General features: G+C 42.2%; 1 protein-coding gene across 1 annotated transcript; it reads left to right on the top strand.

Moving 5' to 3' along the window:
- The first annotated feature begins 5,901 nt into the window (after positions 1–5,901).
- LOC116810619 (intraflagellar transport protein 70B) lies at positions 5,902–10,871 on the top strand. The gene has a single exon (XM_032755297.2). It carries the CDS (start codon positions 6,080–6,082, stop codon positions 8,075–8,077), a length of 1,998 nt encoding a protein of 665 aa, XP_032611188.1. The 5' UTR covers positions 5,902–6,079; the 3' UTR covers positions 8,078–10,871.
- Positions 10,872–11,225: the final 354 nt, after the last annotated feature.

Below are 11,225 nucleotides of genomic sequence, written 5' to 3' on the forward strand. Positions count from 1 at the left end.
TTCCACTCCAATAGTCCCAAAAGTCTTAACTTGTTCCAGCAACAGAAGTCCAAAGTCTCATCTGAGACTCATAGCAAGTTCCTTCCAGCTGTAAGCCTGTAAAATTAAAATTAAGTTATTTATTTTCAAGATGCAATGGTGGGACAGATATTTGGTAAACATCCCCACTTGAAAAGGGAGATATAGGCCAAAAGAAAGGAATGACAGACCCCATGCAAGTCTGAAACCCAGCAGGGCAGACACTAAATCTTAAGGCTTCTGCATAATCTTTCACACCATGTGCCATCTCCTGGGCACACTGATGTGAGGGGTGGGTTCCCAAAGCCTTGGGCAGCCCTGCCCCACTTGCTTCACTGGGTGTAGCACACATGGCTGTTCTCACAGTTGAAGTCAAATGCCCATAGCTTTTCCAGGCAGGCATTGCACATTGTCAATGGCTCTACAGTCTTGGGGTCCCAAAGTAGCCCTACTCCCTCAATTCCTACTTCCCTGGTAGGGACTCTCTATGGCTGCTTTGATCATACATTTCTGCTCAGCATTGCTTTAGTAGAGGCTCTCTGCAGTGGCTCTGACCCTTTGACAAGTCTCCCTGGGCTCCCAGGCTTTCTGATACATCTGAAATCTAGGTGGGAGCTTCCATGCCTCCACCACTCTTGTATTCTGCATGCCTACAAAATTAGCACCATTTGGATGTGGATGATGCCAAAGCTTACAGCTTGGGATCTCTGGAGTGGCAGCACAAGTAACACCTGGAGCTGCTTAAGTCACCCGGATGCAAGAGCAGCAGCGTGAAGTGGCCATGGGCAGCAATTTCACAGAAAACACCCAGGCTTGTCCCTCAAAACCATTCTGCCCTCTTAGGCCTCTGGGCCTTTTTCCCAATATCCTGATGCACAGCACTTGACTCCCTTATATGCATACTAATCTTTTTAGCAAGTAGTCTCTTGACTGTACCCTTGAATTATTCTCCTGAAAACACTCTTTCATTTCACAGGGTTGGGCTGCATATTTTTCAAGTGTTTACATTCTGCTTCCCTTTTAATTATAAATTTTGCATTTAGGTTATTACTTTGCTGTGCCATAACTGAGCATAAGCTAACAAAAGTAACCACATCACTTCTTTAGTGCTTTCCTGCTTAGAAATTTCTTGCACCAGATATACTAGTTCATCACTCTTAAGTGCTACCTTCCATAAATCCCTAGGGAGTAGACATACTGCAGCCAATTTCTTTGCAACTGTGTAACAAGGATGGGCTTTACTTCAATTTTCAATAAGGTATTCTTCATTTCCATCTGAGACCTCATCAGCACAGCTCTTACTATCCATATTTCTATCAGCATTTTGGTCACGTTACTTAAACAATCTCAAAAAAGTTCCAAACTTTCCCTCATCTTTTTGTCTTTTTCTAAGCCCTCACCAGAACTGCCCTTAATGCTCTGTCCACTGCAATACAGTCTCTTTCTAGCCTGCTCCTCCTCCAAATTCTTTCAACCATTGCCCATTACACAATTCCAAAGCAGATTTCACATTTTCAGGTATCCACAGAGCAAATCCCACTCCTCAGTACCAATTTTCTGTGTTGGTCCATTTTGTGTTACTGTAATTGAATAAATACCCAAGGCTGGGTAATTTATAAAGAAAAGAAGTTTATTTAGTTGATTGTTCTGCAGGCTGGGAAGTAGAAGAAGCATGGTGCCAGCATCTGCTCAGCTTCTGGTGGGGTTGTTTGTGCTGCATCATAACATGGTGGAAGGTCAAAGAGGAAGTGGACATGTGCAAAGGGGCAAAACCCAAGGGCAACTTGCCTTATAACAACCCACTCTCATGGGAACTAATCCATTTCCATGAGAACTAATCCAGTCTCATGAGAGCAATAACTCTCACTACCATGGGAACAGCACCAAGCCATTCTTGAGGGATCTAGCCCCATGACTCAAACATCTCCCAACACCACCATGCTGGTAATCAAACGGTGAGATTTGGTGGGAACAAACCACATCCAAACCATAGCAATATCATAAACCCAGAAATAAAAACTGTATCAAAAGCAAGGCATATTTAAGAAGAAAATACATTACTATTTAAAATATTAATAGAGCTGGAACTACCAGAGAAAAAAGTTAATCCCATAACTGGACAGCCTAAAGAAAATGCCCTGGAATGAATGGGAGACAGAAATAACAAGTAGAAAGTGGTTTTGCAGAAAGTCTTCCTTTATTAAGGAAGATGTCTGACCACAGCTGTGGTTGAAATACTCATAAATAAACAATGTTGACCAACAAGAAGTAGTTATTTTCATGAAACAATCACTTCCAAGTAGTTTTAAAAGAAACTGCCAAATAGAATATACATGCAATTTGATCATCTCATATTTTGGCAGGCAGAAACACAAAAGTGTTAGGAACCAAATATCATGCTTTTTGCTCCTACACATTTTGCCTGAATGGAATTCTTCCACATGGTGAACATGCCTCTGCTTATTCAGCAAAATCCACTGCGAGTCCTAAACCATTTCCTAAAAGCTAAATTCCTTTCAATAAGGCACTAAATCATTTTATTGTAAACACCAAATGCTTTCTTACTGCTGGGAGTGGTATTATAGACTTACTTTTTGATATATGTTCCAGCTTTTCAAGATTTTGTTGTAAACAAAAAAGATACTTTGTGATATTCCACCCTGTTTATTGCTTTCCAGAATTTCTATCATTAATTAAAGGGCCTCCTTTCCCTCCTCTACCACCCAAAAAGCTGATCTGTTCCCCATATGCCTATCCGAGACCAAATAAAGGTCAGTATATCACAGCAGCAGTGATGGTCATGCCAATTTCACAGTGTGATCTGTGCATTCATTTCATTTTGAAAATGACCCTGCCCTCCATCTGTCTAAGCCGAATGTCCTGCTTTTTTCAAGCCAGGCCTAAGAAGCAGCATCACGTGAAATAAGGAGGAAGAGACACAGAACGGCCTCCCTCCTGCCCACTCCAGCTGCCGCGCTCACAGGTACCAACACAAAGAGGAGAACCCTAACTGATTCCTGTAGGGATCCCAGAAATTTAGAGGAGAAAATAGTCCTTTTACTTTTCATACATTTTCAAGAAGCCATTTGAAGGTGAATGCTTTCATGATGCAAATACAACTCTGCAAAATAGAGATAAAGCTGAAAGACAGGAAGGACAATTTCTCATTTCCATATTCTGTCTTCTTACCTTAATTTATTATTATCCAAGGTAACAGCTCAATATGTAAGAATTTTATTTTATTTTTTTTAGAGTCAGAGTCTCATTCTGTTATACAGGCTGGAGTGCAGTGGTAGGATCACAGCTCACCACAACCTCAAACTTTTGGGCTCAAGAAATTTTCCTGCTTCAGCACCCCGAGTAGCAGGGACTACAGGTACGTACCACCACGCTTGGCCTTCTTTTTTTTTTTGGTAGAGATGGGGTCTTCCTATGTTACTCAGGCTGGTCTTGAACCCCTGGCCTCAAGCAATCCTCCCACCTTGGCCTCCCAAAGCTCTGGGAATACAGGCGTGAGCCAGAATTTTTAAATATCAAGCTTTTTGGATATTGTTTCCAAGGGGCAAGTGTCAATCGGGCAGGAAGTAAGCAGAACACCCCCTACTCCTTGAATATTGAGCAACACTAGCCAGCATCTTTCAATCTACAAACAGTTCTGGGTTGAAAACTAGATAAGGCTGTAGCTGAGATTTGGTAGAAAGAAGGCTTGAAATAGGGTTACAGAAGCCTTCCTCAACTGCTTTCCCTGGTGTTCTTGCATGGTCCAGAGCTACACTCAACCTCTCTAAAATGAGTGCACTTTGTCCCTTTCTTGGTATTGATGCAGTACGAGGTTTCTTCTCTGTTCTCATCTGCAAGAACAGAACTGTGGCAAACTTCTCAGCAAGAGAGAAGAATATATGAGTACGTGAAGTCAGTTGCTTTATGGTATAGCATTCAGATGCCTACTGAAGTTCCTTTTTAGGTATAACAGGTGACCACTCCCAACTAATCACTTTCTAATACTTGCTCACAGTTATGACTTAGGCCAAGAAGTTCAAATTTCCACTGGCCAAACCAAGGTGGCTGGTTGCTTTAAAAGGAAAATAACAACATAAAAAAAGCAAGTCACCAATATTCCCCTATAACTGGGCCCATACATGATAGATAGTTAATTCATCGGTGACTATTACCTACTGAACTTAGCTTTGGAATTTCATGATTCAGCTGCTTCTTATCTAGCTGTGTCATCTAAGGCAAGTTACCTAATCTTTCTGATTCACATGTTCTTCATCAGTAATATGCAGAACACGGGGTGGTTATTATGATTATAAATAATATATATAGGTTGTCTGATAGAATGTGATGCAATATGGTTGGTGTTGGCTCCAAAATTTATATGTGGAAAAGATTTATGAACAGCAATACTGTTGAAGAGGCAGTAAGGTACCTGCACTGAAGTATTTAATTATATAGCAAAGACATGCTCTGACTTGGACTGTTTATCATGGGTGGTAGTGAGGCCAATGGACATCATGGAAGACTACAAAAGACAACGCCCTGTCCCAGGCCAGCCTATGATAGATGTTAATGAATTACAACTATTATTGTTACCTTGAAAACTACACTATTTACAAGTACCTCACTGGGATAAGCCAAATTCATATTTTGCTATCTTGTCTATGTCCCTAATTCTTGATTGAAAAATTGTATTTATTCTCCCTTAAAGTCTATGGTCTCCAGGTCAGTTTAATCTAGGAGTATTTTTTAAATTGGTGATTAGATATAATTTTATGGAATAATTAAGCCCCTAGTTTTTCACAGCCCCATCATGGCCACTAATAAATTGAAAAAAAATTATACAAAAATAGCCCCAGGATAATAATATGGAATCTACAGCATCTACTCCAAATATATAACAAAGAATGAAAGAAAACCCAGAATGATATCTTGTACAGTCTAGCAAACCTGCATAGAAATCTTCAAACTTTAAGAATCTGGAAAAAAAATTAAAGTGTAGGCAATCTTTTTTTATTTTAACAGAAGAAAATCCATATTTATCAGTTCAATATCCCAAATCCCTAGAAGGCTGGTAAGTACCAACTGAGCATGTCTGTCTCTCACACACCCACACATCACTGGCTGACTAATTTAGTAGTTAAGAGAGAAGAGTAAAAATGCATAGGGAAAGGAGCACATTTTAATGTCTTGGATTTTCCCCTCTTGGAAAAGACTGAAGTCATGCATTTCTCCAACGTTTCTACTTAGTAGTGAAAATTGGAACTCCAGTGCAATGGGGATGGCCAAGGGTAAACGCCAATATATACTCAGTAATATTTGTTGTTATGGGAAAAAAGAGCGGGAGATACTTGGACCTAAAACCGAACCTCTCCCAGTACCAATCAAGATTCACAGTCCTTTTTCCTCATTAACCTCTGGAAACCACCATATTAAGGATTCCTGCTCGCCGCTCTATTCTGTTCTTACAAACTGTGCCCTCGGGGTAGCGCAAAAAGAACCTGCTCTAATTCCAGGGGAATTCCAAGAGATAACTCGCCATTTGCCATCCCGGCTCTTTTACTAAAACTAAACCAAAAGCCAGCATTATTATCGACCACACCGTGTACAAGGCTCAAAATCGCCAGGAACATAGGGCCTGAAACCTTCCTCCGCCGCGCCAGAGACCACGGTGCCATAACAGACACTGTGCGCGCCCCTCATCTTTAGGAGGCAGGGAAGGAGGGTTACCCTGCATCCCCACGGGCCGCGGGTCGGGTAGGTACAGCCAGGACTACGCCTCCCAGCATTCCGCGCTGCTACGTCCCGCGCCGCGGCACCGCTGGAACGGTGCATGCCGGGACGAGTAGATTCCGTCTGTGAACGGCTCGGAGGAGTAGTCTTTCCCCTCCTGAATGCCGCCACTCCGCAGTCCAGAGTATTTGAAGATCAAGCCGAAATTGAGAGACTGACGAGAATGGTCCCTTTTTATTCCTAACAGATTTCTTGCGACAAGGAAACCGGCAGTCTTCCGTTTCCGGTTGCTGTTGCCGTAGTAACCGCACGCATAACAGCCGTGGTGGTTATGGCGGGCCTCAGTTGCGCGCAGATCCCCGACGGGGAGTTCACCGCGGTCGTGTACCGGCTCATCCGCAATGCACGCTACGCCGAGGCGGTGCAGCTGCTGGGCCGAGAGCTGCAGCGGAGCCCTAAGAGCCGCGCCGGCCTGTCGCTGCTAGGCTACTGCTACTACCGCCTGCAGGAGTTCGCGCTGGCGGCCGAGTGCTATGAGCAGCTGGGCCAGCTGCACCCGGAACTGGAGCAGTACCGCCTGTACCAGGCCCAGGCCCTGTACAAGGCCTGCCTTTACCCGGAGGCCACCCGGGTCGCCTTCCTTCTCCTGGATAACCCCGCCTACCACAGCCGGGTCCTCCGCCTGCAAGCTGCCATCAAGTACAGCGAGGGCGATTTGCCAGGGTCCAGGAGCCTGGTAGAGCAGCTGCTGAGTGGGGAAGGGGGAGAGGAAAGTCGGGGCGAGAATGAGACCGATGGCCAGGTCAACCTGGGTTGTTTGCTCTACAAGGAGGGACACTATGAAGCTGCATGCTCCAAGTTTTCTGCCGCACTGCAGGCCTTGGGCTACCAGCCTGACCTTTCCTACAACCTGGCTTTGGCCTATTACAACAGCCGACAGTATGCTTCAGCACTGAAGCATATCGCTGAGATTATTGAGCATGGCATCCGCCAGCACCCTGAACTAGGTGTGGGCATGACCACTGACAGCTTTGATGTTCGCAGTGTTGGCAACACCTTAGTCCTCCATCAGACTGCTCTGGTGGAAGCCTTCAACCTTAAGGCAGCCATAGAATACCAACTGAGAAACTATGAGGCAGCTCAAGAAGCCCTCACTGACATGCCACCCAGGGCAGAGGAAGAGTTGGACCCTGTGACCCTACACAACCAGGCACTAATGAACATGGATGCCAGGCCTACAGAAGGGTTTGAAAAGCTACAGTTTTTGCTCCAACAGAATCCCTTTCCTCCAGAGACTTTTGGCAACCTGTTGCTGCTCTACTGTAAATATGAGTATTTTGACCTAGCAGCAGATGTCCTGGCAGAAAATGCCCATTTTATTTATAAGTTCCTCACACCCTATCTCTATGACTTCTTGGATGCTGTGATCACTTGCCAGACAGCTCCTGAAGAGGCTTTCATTAAGCTTGATGGGCTAGCAGCGATGCTGACTGAGGTCCTCCGGAAACTCACGGTACAAGTACAGGAAGCAAGACACAATAGAGATGATGAAGCTATCAAAAATGCAGTGAATGAGTATGATGAAACCATGGAGAAATATATTCCTGTGTTGATGGCTCAGGCAAAAATCTACTGGAATCTTGAAAATTATCCAATGGTGGAAAAGATCTTCCGCAAATCTGTGGAATTCTGTAACGACCATGATGTGTGGAAGTTGAATGTGGCTCATGTTCTGTTCATGCAGGAAAACAAATACAAAGAAGCCATTGGTTTCTATGAACCCATAGTCAAGAAGCATTATGATAACATCCTGAATGTCAGTGCTATTGTACTGGCTAATCTCTGTGTTTCCTATATTATGACAAGTCAAAATGAAGAAGCAGAGGAGTTGATGAGGAAGATTGAAAAGGAGGAAGAGCAGCTCTCTTATGATGACCCGGATAAGAAAATGTACCATCTCTGCATTGTGAATTTGGTGATAGGAACTCTTTATTGTGCCAAAGGAAATTATGACTTTGGTATTTCTCGAGTTATCAAAAGCTTGGAACCTTACAACAAAAAGCTGGGAACAGACACCTGGTATTATGCCAAAAGATGCTTCCTGTCCTTGTTAGAAAACATGTCAAAACACACAATCATGCTTTGTGATAGTGTTATTCAAGAATGTATCCAGTTTCTAGAACACTGTGAACTTCATGGCAGAAACATACCTGCTGTTATTGAACAACCCCTGGAAGAAGAAAGAATGCATGTTGGAAAGAATACAGTCACATATGAGTCTAGGCAGTTAAAAGCTTTGATTTATGAGATTATAGGATGGAATATATAGTAACAGCTGATAATGGCATTTATCAAATGGCTTTGTTATGTAAATTTGCATTGCTTTATTTAACCTTTGGCATCTTTATATTTGTTACGTTGAACTTTGTACACTTATGCATTATAAAAAAAAAAAGTAGTTAAAACTTTTGCTGTTAAATTTCCCAGAAGGTGAAATATTCCAAGAACTTTTACCCCAGGAGTTATGAAAAATTCTAAACTTATGAGGAATGTTTATATCAGAAGTTGTAATAGGTTTGTTTCCTTTCCTCTGTTATCTTTTGTGCTTTGACGCATCTTGAGGGGCCTTTGCACAAGGATTACATCATTCAGGGACCAAGCACTATCTCAGTAATAGTTAAGAGTAGTCTTTAAATAATCATTTCAGGGATTGTGTGTTCTAGTCTCACAATTTACACTCATTAATTTGTAATGCATACTTTTTATATAGACTTTAGGATATTTTGGCAGTGTTTATTAATGTGGATATAATGCTTTACCTAACCAAAATTCCTTAGGTTATAAGTGGGTTTTTTGTTTTTGTTTTTGTTTTTGTTTTTTGAGACGGAGTCTCGATGTCGCCCAGGCTGGAGTGCAGTGGCGCAATCTCAGCTCACTGCAAGCTCCGCCTCCCGGGTTCACGCCATTCTCCTGCCTCAGCCTCTCCGAGTAGCTGGGACTACAGGCGCCCACCACCACGCCCGGCTAATTTTTTTTTTTTTTTGTATTTTTAGTAGAGACGGGGTTTCACTGTGGTCTCGATCTCCTGACCTCGTGATCCGCCCGCCTCGGCCTCCCAAAGTGCTGGGATTACAAGCGTGAGCCACCGCGCCCGGCCATAAGTGGGTTTTTTTTAACGTGCAAAAGTCAGTAAAAAATGTTGTTGCCTTAACAAAATTATGGTGCTATAATGTAGAGACAATGAATGATTATCAAAGAACAAATTTCTCTGGTTTTCTTTTGTTCCTTTTAATAGTTTAAATATATGAACAAGATACACTGTTACTATTTTCCATGATAACTTTTTAAATATCTATCTCTGTGAGAAATAACAGAGCTATCCTGAGAACTCAGAGGTTTGTTTAAGAGACACAGGTTTTGTTATGTTTGTTGCCCAGGCTAGTATCCAGCTCCTAGGCTTAAGCGTACTCCCACTTTAGCTTCCCAAGTAGCTGGGACTACTGGCGCAAATCACTGGGTCCAGTTCTCAGTTCTTAATTCCTACCTTTGTGTTTGCAATTTAGGACATGCTGGGTGTACAGTGTTTCCATGTTGTAGCCTCTTGATAAGGAAAAATCTCAGCCACCAGGTCTGACCAGAAAGGTCAATTCTAAGTTGTAATGTTCATGTCCGCAACTCCCAAAAGTTATTTGGAGTTCCCACTGGGAACCACATGCATTCTGATCAGGCATTTTATTTTCTGAAACTTACAAGAGGCTATTTGATTTCTCACTCCTCACTCCTCTCTTCCCACAAAAAGTAACTGTCAATCCTAACTTGACCTGGCTTAGAAAAATCAAGTGTATTAGATTGAATCATATGAAGTTGTTGATTTTGACAGTTTTTGATGTACAAAACTAGCAGTTTCTCATAGCTCAACCTAGTAGCTTTCTTCTGAATGATAGGGAACCTTTGCCATAATGAGATGATTTTTTCCTTCAAGGAAAAGGAACCACTTAGCCACATAAGTACTGATAAGAAACACACTCAGCATAATTCCTCTGTAGCATGACCTCCCGAGTGCTCAAATTGTATTACACCAGGAAATTTGGCTTATTGTGAAGTTCAATGGTTTTGAATTTATGGCATTTTAAATCTTAATTATCTGAGCTGCTATCATTTACTACTGATGCTTTAGTCTCACATGTGGAGGAAAAGCAATGTTTAGTGACCTCTTCACTGCATCCCATAGCACATTCAATGTCTGGGAAATGTTCTTTGTTTAACAACTTCTGTACTAAAAATGTTGCTGCAGTAGCTTTGTGCCCCTGTCAATCTTGGTAGCCCCTTAAGATTTAGAAAGTAAATGAACTGAAATCTTGTTTTCAATGGCCATATTAAAATTCTGTTTTTTTCCTGTTTCTTTTAGACCACACTATTTTCTTTAGGGGGGGAAAAAAAGCATGAAGTGTAACTAATGTTAACCACCCAAAAACAAATGTTTTCCAGATTCCCTTTTGCAAATAGCCTGGCCTTTATTTGGCCACAATTTATTTACCCAGGTGCTATGTGTTTGTGGTTTTCATGTATGTGTAATTTAACTTTTCAGAACATAAAAAGCTTTTCAGAATGGTTTTTAACCCCTTGCTGCTGAGCATTTGGGATTTCCTGCTTAGTAATATATAAGGAAATCCTGACTGCTCACACCACTAAGAAATAAAGGTGAACCATGCCATTTGTCCCCTTCCTTACCCTGGCTCTCAGAGAGGCACCCACCCAGATTCAGATTGCTGCTGGCAACAAGAGAGTCTTATGAACCACACAGAGTCAAGAAGTCTGGTGCTGAGGCCTGGGAAGACAGGGCATTCCTAACTCCCCTGGCACTTGTCCTTATTTTCAGGATATATATCTTTAAAACTCACATTCAAAGTACCCTGCTTTGCTTCTTGATTCTAAAAAGAAAATGACTTCACAATGACCCCATATTTTGTCATTTGAGTGAAAGCTTCTGTACCTAAAACTCAAATGAAAGCTTTATTCTGTGCCCCTAGAGTATATAAAGTGCTAAAAGCACTTTTCTTGACAACAATGAGTTCCTTATAGAAATATAAGGAATATTTTAAGATTTCATCATAATACCTGCATAGTCTATTTTAAAGGAATCAAATATTGAGTATTTCATCTTAGTCAACCCCTTGGTCTCCACACAGGCACACACAAAATAGGAATGTGTGCTTATACACAAGTAGTTAACATTTGTTTTCTCAGGAACAAGAACTTGATCTCTGTGCAGAACCAGCAAGCACAGACTCCTTTGACGGGTGGCATGACAAGCCTGTCAAAGGATTTTTATTCCTCATGACAGTCCCGCCTTTGAATGTGGCCTCAGCTGCAGAATGGATGTTTGCCCCAATACCATCTGTGAAGGTCAGGTGTGGTGGCTAACTCTGATCCATTTATGAGAAGCAGACAATTGGGAACTGGGATGACTGTGTGGG

The sequence above is a fragment of the Hylobates moloch genome, unplaced genomic scaffold (assembly GCF_009828535.3).
Source record: "Hylobates moloch isolate HMO894 unplaced genomic scaffold, HMol_V3 SCAFFOLD_1, whole genome shotgun sequence".
Classification (NCBI taxonomy): Eukaryota; Metazoa; Chordata; class Mammalia; order Primates; family Hylobatidae; genus Hylobates; species Hylobates moloch.